Raw genomic sequence first — 20,040 nt, forward strand, 5'->3', positions numbered from 1 at the left:
TCATGATATGAAGGAACTAGGCAGATACTATATCCCAGTTAAAAGGAAAATCAAAACAGCACAAATTTATATGGAGAAAATAATTTAAACTGAATTGCAGATAGAGATAAAACATGGTGTTTGGGGTTCGGGGGGGTCAATTAGATTACTACCAGATTAGACAAAGCCTATATACCTGTCAGTTACCTTCAATTTACAGACAGTTCCAGAATGGCTCCAAACCAGTGAACAGGGCTAGAAAGTGATAACTTGAAAAAGTGTGCTGTAGACGATGCACCACTTTCTATTGAATGCTTTTTCTGCCAGACCCAGTACTGGACCCTGGCCAACTCTCCACTTACTTGAGCCTTGCTGATCACATTGTTCTCTCTTGTTTTTGGTACAGGGAGACCCATGTGTTGGTTTTGAACATGGAGCAGAGGTGTCCATTAGGTGTTCATTTACACCGTCTTAAATGGAAATTACATCTTTGTTTTATTAATATTTTTAATCTATAATGTGACAAAGCTCTAGAAGCAATCAGATCTCGTCAGTTGGCCCCAAAACGTGACTATGATACGTCTCCTTTCTACTAACACTTGACTCCCTTTTCCTTTGATGCTCAAACAGATCTCTCCTGTATTAATGTTTCCCCTCTTCTAACTATAGCCCTGCTTCCTTTTTTTTTTTTTTTTTAACTGTCAAACTTGTCCCCTTCTTTTTCTCACAACCCATTTCTTCCCGAACCCTCCTCTGCCTGTCAAAGATTACAGTAGCTGGTACGTCTTGAAGCTGGGCTTCCGTGTTGGTTCTGACAGCAAAGCCTGTGCTCTTCCCACTGGACGATCCTGGCCCCACAGGAAAACCTCAAGAGGAAGTGGCATTTGAGCTGGGCTTGGTGTTAGGCAGAAGTGGGTGAAGAAGGCACTTTAGTTGGTCAGTGGCACTCAGCTGGTTGGGCTGGGGCCCGAGTTCCCGCTGTAAGGGAATAGTAAGTGATAGAGCTGTAGGATGGGTCGGCTCACACTGCGCATGCTGGGCTCACAGACAGTATCTTTAGGCTTCCTTAGTGCTTTGTTTTGTTTAACCTTGTAGCAGCTCCGCAAGATGGATGTTGTTACCCCCACCTAACCCCTGAGAGAACGAAGGCACAGTCCTGTGACTTATCTGTGGCCTCCTGCTATTGAATGGCTGAACTGAGTTTAGAATCCCAGTCTTTTCAACTCGGGGCTCACTATTCTCTCTACTTTATGTAAGCTGGTGAAGTCTCAAGGGTTTTAAGGGTGTGGAGTGATTAGAATTGTATTTAGGAAAAATACGTGATAAAAGGAAATCCTAGGTCATCTTTTGACCTGATACCAAGTATCATTTGAAGGCAGTAACCCTTGTCCCAGGTCTAAAATTCGGAATTCAAAATGATTCTATGCAGAAATTTAGAAATAGTGTCCTGAAGGCCATGAGGGTCTGCTAGAACCCAGCTGCTCAAAAGTGGTCCTTACACCTGTAACTTCAGTGTAACCCTGGGGCTTATTAAAAATGCAGATTCTCACACCTCTTCCTTTGACTTATTAGATCAAAAATCTCTGGGGGTGGAGTCCAGGAATCTGTGGGGTTTTTTTTTAATTCTTATTTTCATAAAAGAGTAGTTGATTTACAATGTTAGTTTCAGGTGTACAGCAAAAGAAATCTGTTTTACCAAGCCCTGTCTGTCCAGTGGACAGTATTGTCATTTCCCGGTGACTCTTAGGTGCAGGAGCGTGAGGAGCTCTGGTATTTCTCTCCAGCCACTCTGCCCTCTTTCAACATGTCCTAGTTGTCAAGTGGTTGCCTCTAAAATGATTTCCTCAATAGTAGTGCAGAGACTTCATCAGCACATTAAACAATACATACTTTATGATCAGGAATTACCATCATTGGTACCTATATAAACTGTCTTTAGCAGACTCAAGCATAAAATGTAACTCACATGTAAAGGTCGTAATACATAGGGAAAAGTCTGGAAGGATACACACCGTTCAGGAAAAACTACTCCTGACACTTATTAAGGAATTTAAGGTAGGCTTTTTTCAAGGGCGCTGCTACAGTGGGAGTTTGCAGTAGGGGAGAGAGATTGGGCTCACCTCTGAAGACAACAGAACAGTGGGGATTTATATCCAAGAGCAGTAGTTAGGGTGGGTATCAGTGGATGGGAAATGACTAAGGATGGGGTGATTCTTTGCCAAGCTGACCTAGCAGGATTCTTGTTGAAGGCAGGCTGGGATGATCAGATAATACCTGGGGAATGGCGGAGGGTAAGGAACTTGATCAGATATTGAGGATGGGGGATTCTAGCTAAACCAATGTGACCACATTCTTGCTAAAACTGGGCTCCTGGAGGGCATGCACAGGGACGGGGTTTAGTCCGGCTCAGAGGAGCCCGACTAAAGTTTGGTCAAGGAGAGTCACCACTACGGTGATTATCTCTGGGAAAGTTGTGCGATTGTGGAGAAGAAAAGGGAGGGGCTTTAACTGTTACCCTCTACATGTTTAAATTATACTTTCATACACGGAGAACAATTTATATCATTACATTTTTTTTAAGTATTTTGGTAGAGAATCAGTTCTGATGTATTTTCACGTGGATACGTTTTTCTCAGTTTCACTAAAAGTAATACACAGCGCTGTAAGAGCCCTCATCCGCACCTGGAACGCCTGCGTGTTTTCACTCATTGAGGTTGCATCATCTATTTTAAGAAATAATGAGCTTTTTTTCCTTCTCATTTTAGTAATGAGTTATATTTTTAGAAATAAAATTCAAATGACCAACTTTATATTGATGTCACAGGCGATATTTTGTTGAAACCAGTTGCCTCTATTGTGTTTAATACCAGAAATACACATTTGAATGATGAGCTTGTTTTGATTTTGAGCATACTGGAACATCATATGAGAATCAGTGTCTTTGTTTTATTTTTCATATCAGTGAACACATTTGTAACTACTGATTTATTATTTTAATAGGGCACCCTTATATAAATGAAAGCTTGAAAAATACAATTTATAAAAGAATTTTTCATTGCATAATTACTGGCAAACTTACTGTTAATAAACTTTTTGCAAGGTGAGACGTGAAAAAAAATGGATCAATGTGAAACAGCTACCATGTTGTGAGTGTGGTAGGAATTCCTCTGGGACAAGTTCTTTCTGAGTTCTGAATGCCTCTGAACCGGTTCTTCAGTTCCCTTTCTCTCTACCACCACAGTCTCTTCACACAGTATCTCACCGTGGTGTCATTTGGTCTTCCTTACACACCAAGATCATTGTAAACACAAACACCACTACAAACCCTAAAAATAACGTTCCATGGTAAGGCAGCCATTCACGTGTTCTAGACCCAGTGGCGCTGCCGGGTGGAGCTCTCTGTGATGATGGACGATTCTGTTCCTGTGCTGTCCAGTGTGGTAGCTACTAGGCACGGAGCTGTTGAGCGCTTGAAATGTGGCAAAGGTGACCGTGAGAAACGGAATTTTTCGTGTTACTTAATTTTAATTTAACTTTAAAGGGCCACACGTGGCTCGTGGCTACCATACGGGGCAACACCGAAGGGTTTAGTGAGCATCTCTAAGGGCTCACCTGGGAGTGCGTGGGACGCTGAAGTTTTCGTCCTCATACAACATTAAAAGAAGCTTCCGGTAAAGACATTTATTTCATTCAGCCTCCCTACTTTTTCTGAAAGAAAAAAATAATCTTTTTTTTCTTACAGATTTTGTGTGTGAAACTGTGTGGAAATCTGAAATACTATCAATCAAATCTGTATAGTACAGTGGTGCCACCTGATGGTAAGCTTTCTTATCACTTTGATTCCTCAGCTATTTCTGTTCTTCCAAATAAAGTGAGAGGGGTGTTTCGTGCAAAAGAGACTTTTCTTGCATTGTTCTTCCCACACCCTGCCCTCAGAGTTCAGTTCCTTCCTTTTCTGCTCCCATAAGATCTCCAGTGTCTTTTGGCAAACTCCTACCCCAAAGATCAAAGGAGTTACAGATGAATTAGAAGCAGTTTCTACCATCCATCCATTTTAACCTGGGAAGACTCTAAGCAGATAATTAAAATATTAAAGTGTAATATGTGGTTAATAAAATGTTATAGTATGGTGGGGAATATGTGAACTAGTATAATGAAGGCACTAAATAGGAGCAATGTAAATTATTACAGGATTTCAAAGGGTTATAAATTCCATATTTAGGCTTTCCTTCTAGAATCTATATTGTAAAATTTTTTTAAGTAAGTTTTATCCATTACTCTATTATCATCGTTTTTTTTTTTTCTAACAGAAATCACAGTTAATTATAGACATGGTCTTCCCTTGATAACACTTACTTTGCCATCCAGAAAAGAGCGCTGTCAGTTTGTAGTGAAACCAATGTTAACAACAGTTGGTTCATTTCTTCAGGACCTACAAAATGAAGACAAAGGTATCAAAACTGCTGCCATCTTCACAGCAGGTATATATATGTTTTTTTCAATTTTGCCCTTTTTTCTTCTTCTGAAACTTTGTTTTGATTCTTTACTTTTCTCAAAAGTTGATTTTTAATTCACTGTATGATAAATGGTTGGCCTTCAGAGTCCTTCATTTTTCTACATCAGTAATGTAACAAAAAAAATAAATAAATAAGGGGTAGGGGATAGCTCAAGTGGTTAAGTGAATGCTTAGCATGCACAAGGTCCTGGGTTCAATCCCCAGTACCTCCTCTAAAAATAAATAGATAAATAATTCTAATTACCTCCCCCACCCCCTCCCCAAAAAAGTTGTCAAAAAGAATTAACTCTATTGAATAAAAAATAAATGGAATAAGTTTAATGCATGTTTTAGTTACTTATTTCATAAACTTAGCCCCAAAATTTTCCTCTGAGAAAATTTTAATGACACAGTCATTAGCATCTAGTTTTCAGCAAAACTTGGATAATTAGAAAATGAAAAATGAGTTCAGTGATTAGATAGCCAGTGAATAAAATACACAAATAGTTTATTAATCTTTGTTATAAAGTGATTATGGTCTAGTGTGGTTTTTGACAGAATTAGTTCTCAGGAAGAATATGTATATAGTTTTAATACTAACAGGTGGTTAATCACATAGACATTTAAAATTTAGGATATATTTAGGATATAGAGAAGGATATATTTAGGATAAAGGGAAGGGATAAATTGGGAGTTTAAGATTTGCAGATAGTAACTACTACGTATAAAATAGATAAACAACAAGTTTATACTGTATAGCACAGGGAACTATATTCAATATCTTATAGTAACCTATAATGAAAAATAAAAGGAACGTATGTATATGAATGACTGAAACATTATACTGTACACCAGAAATTGACACATTGTAAACTGACTACACTTAAATTTTAAAAAATTTAAAAAACAAAAAAATAAATAAGTACAATAAAATTTAGGATATTGTTTTTGTCCTTGTGGTCTGAGGACATAAAAGCAGGTCCTGTTGCCCCTAAGACAGAATAAAGAATTCTTTACCCCAGCCCAGCATCCAGAGGCTACAAACACAGATAAATAAGTTTGCACTCTTCATTGGAGTATTACATGCTTAGAATAAACTTATTTAAAAGTTAATGATTACTATTACAGTTCTGAAAAGGAAATAAAACATTCTTCTTCCCTGTCCAAGTGCAGGACCAATTAAGGAATAGATACAGAAGTTAGAAAACTCAACAGATATTTATTGAACACCTAACAAATGTTGACTTGAAATAAATGGACTGCTGGGTATTTCTCCAGCAAAGATGGGTTTATTCCAGATCAGTGGAGAATTGTATTCAGGATCTGCAACCATAGCACGTGTGAAGATCGCAGGGCAAGGGAAGGAGACCGCTTTTATATAGGGGAAGGCAGTTGGGAGGATGGTAGGTAGCATGCTGGGGAAGAGGAGCCCTCCTCCTTCTATTGGGCTTTGCTATCCTCCCGGGCTGTGAGGGCGCCCCCTCTGGCCTCCTGACTGTTTAATCGAGTTTGTGTGTAATCTTTTACATTAACACATGCTGGGCACTGTTCTGGATACTAGAAGTAGAGCAAAGCACAGTAAAGTTACAAGCTCCATAAGAGCAGGAGTTTTTATGTTTAAGAGGAGAAAGAAACAAGGGAAAGAAATGACATATATACTATGTTAGATGATAAGTGTCGCAGAGAAGAATAAAGCAGAGCAGTAGGGGAGGGCTGCGTGGGAGTGTGTGTGTTGGAGGGAGATGCTCACTAAGGTCGCATCTGAATACAGACCTGGGAGAGATGAGAAAAGAGGTGAGTGGGAGAAGAGCTCTGCAGGCAGAGGCCCTGAGGTGGGAGCAAGTAGGAAGGGAGGGACACCAGGGAAAGCCCTAGGTTTTGTAAAGTAGGTTGTTGTAAGGATTCTGGATTTAACTGGAAGGGATGTTTCTTCCTGGTAAAACCCTGATCAGAGAATAAAGTTTTAGTTTATGAAATAAAAAATACATTTTATATCAAGACAAGGAAAATTTGAACATTAAAAAATTTCTCTGCCCTTTGGCCTCTTCTGTCCCCACTGTGCATTGTGTATCTGCCTTATTCACCCAACAAACCTCTCCCAGCGGCAGGAAAACCTGCTCGGCCATAAGAGCATCAACAAGACAGCTCCCTAAAAGATCTTGTAATGAGGCGTAGATCTGAATTCTGTAGACGTCATGTAATGTACAGCCCTCTGTCTCAAACTTAGCTAACTGTGCCTTGGCTTCTAACAGGCTGATTAGTTCTCAGAGCTTCCTGAGATGCTCTTCCTGGGTTATAATCCTCAAATTTGGCTCAAGTAAAATTTTCCTTTTCTTTCTAAGATCGACTGATTAACTTTTTGGCAATAAGTTGTATGGCCATGATGTCCTAAAACTTCATCCATGACGTCAGGAACACTGGACGTCCCCTGGACCTTCCCTACAGGGCAGGGCCTGCCTTCCTCAACTTCTGAGAGCAGGCGGATGCACACCCAGAATCAGAAGGGCACTGAAGCACAGTGCTTGCCTGGAGAATGCGCTCACCGCCTGTTGGTTAAGTGAATGAAATCAGAGAGGTTAAAAATTGACGTGTACCCTGTTTATTTCTAATAAATAATTTGAGTAGCTTAGAAACATAAAACACAAAGGAAAACACTAGAAATCTTAGAGAAAAGGGGCTCTTCAGACTGAGTGAAAACACTTTATTGGAGTTTATATCAGTATCTGCCCAAGAATAGGTGAAAAATTCATCACTATCATTAGCTCTTGAAAAGTGTTTCATATCAATCTCTTGCTGTTCCCATACAGTGTGAAGGATAATGTAGTACTTCAACTGACAAATCATACTCAGGTGATTTCTTTTCATAGTACTATTTTAAGGAGCAGATTTGAAGTCATTTAAATGTAAATTTTTAAATGACACTTGCAAAGTCAGATAAAAACGATTGGTGTGTTGCTGATTGTCTTAAAAAGAGGCTCTGTGGGTGGAATTTGCCTGCATGTAATTGGGGCTTCAAAAGAGTGTTCTAAGCTTATCACAGTTTTGCCCATAGTGTGGGCTGAATTATTTGGCAATTCCTGGGAAGATGATCTCACCCCAGCTGATGAACGGGAACCCAAACAGCGAAATTCTAGGAACAGACCCAGGTGCAGACTTGACTTGCTGCCTTCTGGAACAAAAGAACTGCCAAGCGCCAGACAGGAGGCCGGCAACCAGGTTCTTCCTGACTTTACTAGCAGTGTGCCTGCTGTCATGCATATTAATGTAGCTGAAACAGCTCTGGTTACATGTAGCCAAGCTCGTGCCAGGCCAGGCGAAAATACCCACCCTGGGCTTTATATCACATAGTTGTATAGTATACATAGTGTGTGTATATGTAGTCTGTTCTGAAAGAACAATTATGGAGAAACCCCTACCAATGCCAGTTTTTTGCTTATTCAGTGAGTTTGCTTTCTTAACACCTGGGTTATATTAAAGCTCAAAAATACAGCAACAAAAACTAGGCTATATCAGAAGCTGTGCAAAGTGCACACTGACTTTGAAATTTTCCTAGTTTTTTTTTTTTTCCTGAAATGTTCCTAAGGTATTTGTAATTATTAGTAGAATCTCTCCTACCTCTCTCCACCTCCATAAAATACAGCACACAAAGGCATATTCACTCCGTAGGTTTAATTATGTTCGTTACTATCCCAGCCACCTACCCCCCTCACAGTTTTGCCTTTTTATCTTTCCTGAGCTGGAAAAGGAGGGAGCCCTGTGTGGTGGTGGTTTGTGGTGCTGTTTGGCTTCCAGGTTTTAGCTAACACACATCAGTCACCTCTGGTAATTAAAAATAAGAGAAAGGTAGGTTTTTAAAAATGTTACTCCTGCCTGTATGCCTTCACATACCAATCAGACATGGACTCTGGCTAAGCAGGGGGATGTCAGCAGGCTCTCTGGTTGGAACTGACAGAAGGGTCTGGTACTCAGAAGAGGGCAGGAGCTGAAGGAGGAGTGGAGTAAAGAGGTTAGCCTGGGATGGCCTGATGGGCTTTGCTGCTGACCCCCTCCCACCACCAGCTGCCACCTCCACTGCTCTGGCCTTGCTGTGAAGAGTTCCCACCTCCCCGGAATTTGTGCATAACTGTCTGCAGTTAGGGTCTCGCCAGAGGCATCAGTCTGGATCCCAGCCCAGCTGACAGAGTGGGAGAGAGAGCACATGCCTGTTCTCCTTGGTCTAGTGTCGTGAGCAGTGGAGCAACAAGGAAAGATGCCTCCCAGTGGGAGCAGTATTGGGGACCCCCTCCCAAAGGCCAGTGTCCACTACTGTACTGTAAAGACCTGGATTAGTAAGTACGTTTCTATACGCTGGGAAAAGGTTCTTACTGTTCTAAAACAAGGACATATTTTTTCATTTTCAGATGGCAGTGAAATTGCAGCTTCAACCTTGATGGAAGTTTTGCTAATGAATGATTTTAAACTTGTCATTAATAAAATAACATATGATGTGCAGTGCCCCAAGAAAGGTAAGAGACGCAGCAACTATCTTAATACCTCCCTTTAGCCCTGGGCCTTTTTCAGGCAGCCAGCTTATCTTGAGAATCTTTTTAGCTAGCCAAATGACCAAGAGGGCTCTGAAGAACCAGAGGTTAAACTTTTCCGGCAAGGGTGTAAATAATCAGTAGAAGTTGTCTATCAGGGATTTTTTTTTTTTTTTTAATCTTTAGGGTTTTTTTTAATTTCTTGTTGAGGGGGTAGGGAATTAGGTTTGTTTGTTTATTTTCAGAGGAGGTGCTGGGGATTGAAGCCAGGACCTCATGCATGCTAAGCATGCACTCTCCCACTTGAGCTATGCCCTCCCCTCATCAGGGATTTTAGTCTCGTGTATCCTTTTTAGACAAATTTTAAGACTTCATTTTAGCATCTTGAATGCTTAATCTGACATTACTGGGTTAAGAAGAAGTGGACCTGAAAATCATGAACTCAAGTGTGTACTCTTGTATGGCTGTTAACTCTTTTGTTTCTTTTTTCTTCTTTTTTTTTAAGTAGACTGCTTTCAGGGCAGTTTTAGGTTCACAGCAAGACTGAGCAGAGTACAGAGTTCCCATACGCCTGCCGCTTTCCCAAAGCCTCCCCCACTGTCAAGCCCCAGGGTGGAACATTTGCTATAATCCATGACCCTACATTGACAGATCATCATCACTCAAAGTCCACAGTTTACATTAGGTTTCGCTCTTGGTGTCGTACTTTTTATGGGTTTTGATAAACATATAATGACATATTGTTACCATTGTAGTTTCATAAAGAGTACTTCCACGGCCCCAAAATCCTCTCTGCTCTGCTGCCTCATTCCTACCTACCCCTAACCTCTCCCAGTCCGTGGCTTGTTTTCTTATTTGGTTGGCATTATCTTTTGCAGAGCAGAGGTTTTTAATTTTAATGAAGTCTAGCTTATCAATTATTTCTTTCATGGATTGTGCTTTTGGTGTTGTATCTAAAAAGTCATCGCCATGTCTAAAGTCATTTCTCCTATGCTATCTTTTTTTTTTTTTTTACCATTTTTTTATTGAGTTATAGTCATTTTACAATGTTGTGTCAAATTCCAGTGTAGAGCACAATTTTTCAGTTATACATGAACATACATATATTCATTGTCACATTCTCTTTTGCTGTGAGCTACCGCAAGATCTTGTATATATTTCCCTGTGCTATACAGTATAATCTTGTTTATCTATTCTACATTTTGAAATCCCAGTCTGTCCCTTCCCACCCCCCGCCCCCTTGGCAACCACAAGTCTGTATTCTATGTCTATGAGTCTGTTTCTGTTTTGTGTTTACTCCTGTTATAAACAGTTTTATAGTTTTGCATTTTACATTTAAGTCGATCCATTTTGAGTTAATTTTTGTGAAGGGTGTAAAGTCTGAGTCTAGATTCCTGTTTTTGCATTTGAATGTTCAGTTCTTCCAACACCATTTGTTGAAAAGACTGTCTTTGCTGCACTATATGCCTTTGCTCTGTCAACTGTATTTATATGGATCTATTTCTGGGCTCTCTCTTCTGTTCCATTGATCTGTCTGTTCTTTACCACACTGTCTTGACACTGTAGCTTTATAGTAAGCATTGAAGTTGAGTGGTGTCAGTCTTCTGACTTCACTCTTCAATACTGAGTTAGCTATTCTGAGTCTTTTGATTGTCCATATAAACTTTAGACTCAGTTTGTTGACATCCACAAAGTATTGCCGGGATCTTGATTGAGATTGTGTTGAATCTATAGATAAAGTTGGGAAGAAAAGATGTCTTGACAATATTGAGTCTTTTTATCCATGAACAAGGAAAGCTCTACTTAGTTCTTTGATATCTTTTATTAGAGTTTTGTAGTTTTCCTCATAGAGATTGTGTACATATTTTGTTAGATTTATGCCTAAGTGTTTAAATTTTTTAGGTGCTAATGTAAATAGTAATGTGTTTTTAATTTCAAATTCCATTTGTTCATAGCTGGTATACAATAAAGCTATTAACTTTTATATATTAACCTTGTATCTTGCAACCTTGCTATAATTGCTTATTAGTTCCGAGAGTTGGTTGGTTTTTTTTTTTTTTTTTGGTCATTTCTTTCTGATTTTCTATATAGATGATTATGTCATCTGCGAGCAAAGACAATTTTATTTCTTCCTTCACAATATATTATCTTTTATTTCCTTTTCTTACTGCATTAGCTAGGACTTGCAGCATGGTTTTGAAGAGTGGTGAGAGGATGCTCCTTTCCCTTTTCATGGTCTTAGCAGGAAAGCTTCAAGTTTCTTATTAAATATTATGTTAGATGTTTTTACCAAGTTGAGGAAGTTCCTCTATTCCTGGTTTGCTGATGGTTTTCATCATTTGTGGGTACTGGACTTCATCAAATGTTTTTATGCATCTATTGATAAGATCATATGATTCTTCTTCTCTAGCCTGTTGATGTGATGGATGGCATTAACTGATTTTCAAATGTTGAGCCAGCCATCCTGTGTAAATCCTACTTGGTCATGATGTATAATTCTTTTTATACATTATTGGGTTCAGTTTGCTAATATTTTGTTAAGGATTTTTGTATTCATACTCGAGAGATAGTGGTCTATAATTTTTTTTTTCTTGTAATGTTTTTCTCTGGCGTTGGTGTTCGGGTAATTCTTTTCTCATGAGTGACTTAGGAAATATTTCCTCTGCTTCTAATATTCTGGAAGAGACTGTGGAGAATTGGTATAATTTCTTCCTTAAATTTTGAGTAGGATTCACCAGTGAACCCATCTGGGCCTGGTGGTTTCCATTTTAGAAGGTTATTAATTATTGATTCAATTTTTAAAATAGATATAAGCCTATTCAGATTGTTTTTTCTTGCATGTGTTTTGACAAAGTGTACCTTTCAAAGAATTGGTCCATTTAATCTAGGTCATCAAATTTGCAGGCATAGAGTTATTCATAGTATTCCTTTAATGTCCGTGGGGTCTGTCTTTCATTTCATATTAGTAATTTATCTTTTTTTTCTTAGTAAGCCTGGCTAGGAATTAATCAATTCCATTGATTTCTGTTCTAATTTTTATTATTTCTTTTTGTCTGTTTACTTGGAATTTAATTTGCTTTTCTTTTTCCAGTTTCCTAAGGTGGAAAGTCAGATTTTTGATTTTAGATGTTTCTTCTTTTCTAATGTATGCATTCAATGCTATAAATTTCTCTTCAAATGCTCTTTGTTGCATCCCACAAATTTTGATAAGTTATGTTTTCATTTTCATTTAATTCAAAATAGTGTTTAATTAATCTTGATTTCTTCCTTGAACCATGTGTTATTTAGAGGTATATTGTTTAATCTCTGCAAATACTTTGGATTTTCCAGCTATCTTTTGTTATTTCCACTTTTAATTTTGTTGTGGTCTGAGAGCATACATTGTATGATTTCTGTTCTTTGGCATTTATTTGGGTGGGCCTTATGGCCTAAATGAGGTCTATCCTGGTGAATATTCCATGTGAGCTTGAGAAGAATGTGTGTCCTGCTGTTCTTGGATTGAGCTGTCTATAGACATCAGTTCTACCCAGTTGATTGATGGTACTGTATAGTTCAGCTATGTCCTTACTGATTTTTTTTGCTGGCTGAATCTCTCCGATAGAGAGGTTTTGAAGCTTCCAGCTTTACTGGATTCATTTCTTTCTCTATACAGTTGCCTTTTATATTTTGACACTTGTTGTTAGATTATATATTGCTTAATATATGCCTAACTGACAAGATTAGATTCCTTTAGAATCTATTAAGGTAGGCTCTGGTAAAATCATTTCTCTCTCTTTTTTTTCCTTTTTCAGTTTTATTATGTACAATTACTACAGTATGACTGCACATACACATTATATTGCATGTAAATACATGTATACAGTATACATTTGTAAGTTTACATATATGTACTAATTATTGTTTCTAAGAACAGATTAGATCTTTATAAAATCGTTTCTCTTGAGGGCAGCCTTGTTAAGAACGAAATGCTCTGGTGTATTTCAAAATGGTAGTTTTCTCCTCCCTGTACTAGAAGGACAGGGTATTTTTCTCTCGTCTTTGTTAGGAGAACCTGGTAGAACTCTTGGGGGTAAAACTCCCAAAAGAATGGGCATGTGCCCCTAAAGCTGTGTCCCACTGGATTTTTTAACTCAGAGTTGTCCACACCAAACCTCCAGTAGCTTGTCAGTTACAGTTCACTGGTTCTGTGAAGGTTTCTGCTCAAGGGTTCCTGCTCTGGTAAGTTGTAATTCTCTGTACATCAGTCTCTTCAGTTTTGTGTGCAGCCATTTGCCCTGTGACCTTGGTTTTCTCACGTATCTAAGAAGAGTATTGATTTTCAGTTTGTTCAGCTTTTTACCTGTTGTTAGGATGGAGTGATGACTTCCAAGCTCCTTATATGTCAGACCAGAAACCAGAAGTCTTTTCTTTTTTAGAGAGAGTTTTCCTTTTCGTCTCAAGCTATCATTTCACCGGTTGCAGTATACTTTTGGAAAGTTCTCAGCCATCATTACTTCAGGTGTCTCTTCTGTTCCTCTCTCTTCTCCATCTGGTATTCCCATTAGGCATTTTATACCTTTTGTAACTGTTGTATAGTTCTTGGATGTTCAGTTTCTTTTTTCCTTTCTCTTTGCCTTCCAGTTTGGCAGGTTTCTATAGACGTATCCTTAAACTCACTGATTCTTTCCTCCCCTGTGTGTTGTTTACTGATGAGCCCATCAAATGAGCCCATCAAAGGCATTCTTCATTTCTATTACAATGTTTTTGGCTTCTGGCAATTCTTCTTGATTCTTTTCTAGAATTTCCATCTCTCTGTTTACATTACTCATCTGTTCATCCATATTATCTACTTTTTCCATCACAGCCTTTACCGTGTTAATCATATTTGTCTTAATTTTTTGGTCTGAATTCTAAAATCTCTGCCATGTCAGATTCTGGTTCTGATGCTTGCTTTGTCTGGTCAGACTGTTTTTTCTTGCCTTTTACCTGCCTTGTCATTTTTTGTTGAAAGGTGGACATGATGTATTAAAAATAGAAACTGAAGCAAGTAGATCTTCATTGTGAGGTTTTATGTGTATCTGGCCAGGAGTCTGGCTGTTTACTGTGTGCTGTAGCTGTAGGTATCAGAGGCTTCAGTTTCTTCTAATGTCCCTGTTTTTCTCTTCCCTGCTGTGTTTGAGTTTCCCTAGAAATCCTTTCTTAAATAGAGTCTGTGTCTTGCACAGAACTGGAGCCCTATGGATGTGGTGTTAAGGTATTAGGGAGGAAAAGCATTCTGTAATCTTATGGTTAAATCTCATGGCTTTTATTGGGCCAGGATTCCTATACTTTAACCTTCAGAAAAGCTTCTTAGCCTTATTCTCCCTCCCCTATATGAGCCGGGAAGGCTAGAGGGGTCTGGAGTTGGCTAATTGTCCTTCCTCCAGGCCAAATTAAGCTCTGGTAAAGTACAGTTGGCCCTTGAACATAGGTTTGAACTGCATGGGTCCACTTAACATGCTGATTTTTTTTTCAATAAACACTGCAGCACTACATGATCCACGGTTGGTTGAGTTGTTGGAACCGTGGATAGAGGGCCAACTAGAAGGTTATATGTGGATTTTCAAGTGTGTGGTGGGTTGGTGCCCATAACACCCACATTGTTCAGGGGTCAACTGGCATTTCCTTGGTATGGATAAAGTAATGCTCAGGGCTATTTAAAAATGGTTATATTCCTCCTTTCTCTGCTGGAAACAGGGAGGTATTTTTCTGATTCTCTGACCTTCACTGTGAGAACCAGATGGGATTCCTGGAGGTAAAACTCATGAATGTGTGGGAGTTTTTATTTCTCAAGCTAGTCAGCACTGAGCCTTCAACAATTCATCAATTATAGTTTAAGTGTTCCTGCCAGGATTGGCTCCAGAGGTTTCTCCTCCCAGTAAGCTGTGATCATAGACTACTGGGGGTGAGAGGAAGTAATACTTGATTCTATGCCTTAATAAATAGATGATGAGATCAATAAATCAGTAAATAAGGGAAGGTCCATGTGTATAGTTAGAAAGCCAAGTACTGACTGGTACATATGGGAGGGCTGCTATAGTTGAAAAATCATTATTTGGCAGCCAAATTCAGGCAGGGGTCATCAATACCAGGAGTGGGATTGCTGGATCATACAGTAGTCCAATTTCTAGTTTTTTGAGGAACCTCCATACTGTTTTCTATAGTGGCTGCACTGATTTACATTCCTGTTAATAGTGTAAAAGGTTTCCCTTTTCTCTACATCCTTGCCAACATTTGTTATTTGTAAACTTTTTAATGACAGCCAGTCTGACAGGTGTGAGGTGGTATGTCATTGTTTTGATTTGCATTTCTCTAATAGTGATGTTGAGCATCTTTTCATGTGTCTGATAGCCATCTGTATGTCTTCTTTGGAGAAATACCTGTTTAGATCTGCCAATTTTTTGATTGGGTTTGTTTTTTTTTTTAATGTTGAGTTGTATAAGCTGTTTGTATATTTTGGATATTAACTACTTGTTGGTCACATTCCTTGTATATATCTGGAAAAAAATGAAAACACTAATTTGAAAAGATATATGCACCCTAATGTTCATAGCACTGTTTATGGTAGTCAAGATATGGAGGCAACCCAAGTGTCCATCAACAGATGATTGGCTTAAGAAAATATAAGATACACACATACACAGTGGAATACTACTCAGCCATAAAAAAGAATGAATCTGCTATTTGCAGCAACATGGATGGACCTGGAGATTATGCTTAGACAGAGAAAGACAAATACTGTATGATATTATTTATATGTGGAATCTAAAAAAATAAAACAAATGAATGTATATAGCAGAATAGAAAACAGATATAGAAAACAAACCAGTGGTTACCAGTGGGGAGAAAGAAGGTAGGAGGGGCAAGATAGGCATAGGGGGTTAAGAGATACAAACTACGGTTTATAAAATAATAACAAGGCTATATTATACAGCATAGGAAACTATAGCCATTATTTTGTAATAACTTTTAATGGAGTATATGTTAAAATACTGAATCAATATGCTATACATCTGAAACTAATATAATACTGTAAATCAATATAATTCAATTTAAAAAAAATACGGAAATGCTAACAGAAAAATGGGAGTCAATTACAAGGACATAGGAGCCAGCTTAAGGGGGCTCCTACTAACCATATCTGGTACAGTTTGAACACCATCAGCTCCCATGTCCTTGTGACCTGCCCCCGTTTTTATTTTGAGCATTTTCTTTCTGGTATAACTAGATGGGCCAGAGTGACCTTGTACTCCAGCACTGATATTAGCCACTTCTCTGAAGATCCTTGGAAGAAAAATATTTTTAAAAATTTTAATTGTATGTTTGAACATTTTATGGAATTGTCAAAGACAGACATAGAGAAATTAAAATAAATCATCTCAACAATTATGAATATTCTTCTATTCTTGATTCTTTTTTAAAATCAGGACAGTATTTAAACCCAAAGAGAGAAGGATGGAAGAAGTTGAGAAATATGAAAATGAATACCCATGTTAAAATAGAAATTTCATGTCCAGTGAGTTCCCAGCACTCTGGAAGGTCTTCCACTTCCTGTTCTCTGGGTTTAGCTTTTGAGGGAGCAAGTGGAAATAAAACATTTTCAGGGCATCTCATTGTTCTACTTGACCTTCCTCTTCCAGATAAGCGCCAGTTAACTAATCTAAATGGCCTAGTCACATTAAGCAACTTCCATTCTCACTTTTTGTGGATTTTTCCACGTCCCTGACTCTGCTTAAGCCCCTGATGGCCTCTGTCCCTCCCTTAAAATGCCCAGCCACCTCTGCACAAATAGAAGTTGAGTTCATGCTGAATCCTCTTCCCTTGTGCAGCAGTTGCTGAATAAAGTCTACCCTTACCACTTTGACCAGTGTCTGGCTTATGCTCCACAGCCTTAGAATCCTGCCCCATCTATACCTTTTTTCTGTGTGTGCACCTTTTAAATATCAATACAGTTTTTATCAAAACAAAAAGGCTCTAACTGTTCTGCAAATCTCAAAAGCCTGGAAGGAAACTTCTCGTTTTTACCTCTTTGTGTCAGTTTTAGCCTAGAACTTAGAAGGGATTGAAGGTCATAATGAAGTCTTGAAGAAGTGGGTGGAGAAGGAAGGAAGAGTAACTTCAGGACCGCTGACACAGGCTGGAAAACCACTGGGCTAACACTGACTCTGGGATCATAAACCCCCGTGTCTGCCATTGTGTGCTGCTGCCTGGGGGAAGGACCCTCTTTCCTTCCTCTCACCTTGTCCCCCCACCCCAAGTTCTCTTACAGTGGTGGGGGACAGTTATAACCCCTGGAAAGGTGTCAGTACAGCCCAATTTTATGTGGATTTATAGATCCACGGAGGTGGAAGGATGAAAGAAACCTGTAGTCAAAAGAACTCAACTCTTGTGTTAAAAACTCAGAAACTGACTCTGGTCCATGTGAACCTCCTTCCAGATCTACACCTTGCTGAAAAGAACTTACACTTGAATTGCTTTTCCAACGGGTGTGATACTTTCATTTACCTGTTTGGACACCAGCTTCCCTCCCCAGTGGACCTTAAAATGACTTTTGGATAGATAGCTGGGGTGAAGGGGGAGGAATCTTAGGTTAAGTCAGGTATAAAAGTGAACCTGTAAACTAATGTGTTACCATCTAAGGTTGTAAGGTTGGATTCTGGCAGATGGATACTCCCTTTTCCTGTATTACTTTTTCTTTTAAAGAAACAGTACTAGTTATATTATAAAAGAGAACAGACAAAAACATGAATTTTAAACCTATTGTCTGGTTATTTGTTATTCCAGAGAGATGAATATAGTCACCTGAGACAGGAATAAAGGCCAACACCAAATGTGTCCCCCCCACCCTGCCCCACCCCAGGAGTTGGGCACACCCAGGCATCCAGCCGTGGAGATTCAGATGTGGTTCCCTGGACTTACAAACCCTGGAGGAAAAAAATGTGGCCACTGCCTTACGTTTCCCCTGTGTCTTTTCTCAGAAAAGCTGAGTCGTGAGCAAACTACTGAGATGGAAAACATGAAATCCTTGGTTCACAGACTGTTCACAGCCTTGCATTTAGAAGAGTTTCAGAAAAAGAGAGAGCACCATCTACTGGAGAAAATCGACCACCTGAAGGGACAGCTGCAGCCCCTTGAACAGGTTTGGAAGCGTCACAGTTGAGTCTGCTTGCAAATAACACCCAATGTTTGAGCATGCGCCACGTGAGCATTTTTCTGAATGCTTTAATTATGCTCATGTTCTCCTTTAGTCCTCACAGTGAGCCTGGGAGCTTGGTATTGTTACCTTCCTCATTCAGAGGATGGTAGCTCAGCGTGAACTTGAGCCCTGGAGGTCTGACTCCTGGCTGCCACCTTTGCCTCCTCTCCACGGATCAGCCATCGTGTCCCTGACCTGAGGGGAGGGTGAGCTGGGATGCACCAGCTGGAGCACCCACAGTCCCACTCTGCCCAATAGAATCACAAATGGAAAGTTAGCAGTGGCTTCCTAAGCTCTGAAGTTAATCAGTGGTGGAGGGAGGAAAAAAAGTGTTTTGATTTAAGGGAGAAAATGCATTTTTGAAAACTGATCCCATTGTGACTTTTCAAAATGGATAGGTATATGTATCTTTGTGTACAAACAGAAGGTTTCTGGAGAAAAGAAAGTTTTGATGTGATTACCTCTAAGGGTACTTAGGGAACACCAGAGAGGGGGGCCTTTCTATTTGGATTGTGAGCCCACATTTTAATTTTTTCTTTACTTTTTAGAAAGTTGGTGATATATTTACTTGCATTAAAGTTTAAAAAATCTAAAAAGGTGGCCAATGGAGTTTTCCTCCTACAGTCCTCCCAGTACCATATCCCTACAACTATGAATTGCTTCAGATTTTCTTTATCTATGTACAAACAAAAACAAATTATTGTTTTGTTCCCTAAAGGTACCTGCTATTATACACTATTCTCACCTTTTTTCACTAACAGTATATCCTGGAAAGATCTCCATTATAGCTGTATGATAGCTTGATGGAAAAATGTATATCCTTCTATACTATTTCAATTTTTTCCATGAGCAATTATTACCTTTATAATTTAAACAATGGTTTATCAATGAACTATTTTGGCAATGTGATCACTCATTAATGTATATGTTTTATAAATTCTTGTTTTTTTCAGACCTATTTAATGCACTTTTGTTCCTTTTCTTTTTTTAAAAAAATTTTTTACTACATTTTTTTGGAGTTTTTTTTGGGGGGTGGAGTAATTAGATTTATTTACTTACTTATTTAAATGGAGGTACTGGGGATTGAACCTAGGACTTCGTGCATGCTAAACACACACTCTACCACTGAGCTATACCCTCCCCTCTTTTTCTTGCTTTTTTCCCTTAAGTCAGTGCACTGTAAACTGAACAGTCATTTTTCCCCCTCAGATGAAAGCCAAAATAGAAGATCGTTCAGAAGCCAAAACCAGTGGACTCCTGTGGGCTGGGTTAGCAGTGCTGTCCGTCCAGGGCGGAGCAATGGCCTGGCTCACCTGGTGGGTGTACTCCTGGGATATCATGGAACCAGTCACCTACTTCATCACATTTGCAAATTCTATGGTCTTCTTTGCATACTTTATAGTCACTCGACAGGTGAGTAGTTTTGTTAAGGAAATGGTAAGTTATAACATCTTCTGTAAATAATTCCTGATCCAAGTCAAGTAATGAGCATTAAAACCTTTTTACTTACTGAATTACTGCTGTCTGGGGTTTTATCAGCTGTTAAATTTTGTTGTTTCCCAGAGCATGGAGATTTTTATATATAGCAGAGAAACTATACTTAACCTCTGTGGAGAAGTACATAGTGCAAGTTACCAAATTCCTCCATTGAGATAAACCCATCAAACTTACATACTCTGTGCATAAATAAAATTGAATCTGTATTGCAAACCACCCAGTAACTTCAGTTCTATCACATGATTATTTTGCCAAAAATCTCCATCTTCCTTTTTCTCTTTTCTACCCCAGTATGTGTGATTTCTCTTCCCAGCTTGCTTGCTTTTGAAAGGAGC

At 38.9% G+C, this 20,040-nt stretch overlaps 1 protein-coding gene across 6 annotated transcripts in view; it reads left to right on the plus strand.

Annotated features, from left to right (window-relative positions):
* The window catches only part of MCUB (mitochondrial calcium uniporter dominant negative subunit beta), an 82,873-nt gene that overhangs the window by 60,882 nt on the left and 1,951 nt on the right, over positions 1 to 20,040 (plus strand). For 5 of the 6 annotated variants that reach the window (XM_032461680.1, XM_032461708.1, XM_032461696.1 and 2 more), the window contains 5 exons: positions 3,722 to 3,797; positions 4,290 to 4,460; positions 8,875 to 8,979; positions 17,991 to 18,151; positions 19,418 to 19,621. In XM_032461680.1, the coding sequence (XP_032317571.1) occupies positions 3,722 to 3,797; positions 4,290 to 4,460; positions 8,875 to 8,979; positions 17,991 to 18,151; positions 19,418 to 19,621 (717 nt within the window). The remainder of the gene's footprint in view (positions 1 to 3,721; positions 3,798 to 4,289; positions 4,461 to 8,874; positions 8,980 to 17,990; positions 18,152 to 19,417; positions 19,622 to 20,040) is intronic. The other variant, XM_032461688.1, reaches the window with a different exon arrangement.

The sequence above is a fragment of the Camelus ferus genome, chromosome 2, assembly GCF_009834535.1.
Source record: "Camelus ferus isolate YT-003-E chromosome 2, BCGSAC_Cfer_1.0, whole genome shotgun sequence".
Classification (NCBI taxonomy): Eukaryota; Metazoa; Chordata; class Mammalia; order Artiodactyla; family Camelidae; genus Camelus; species Camelus ferus.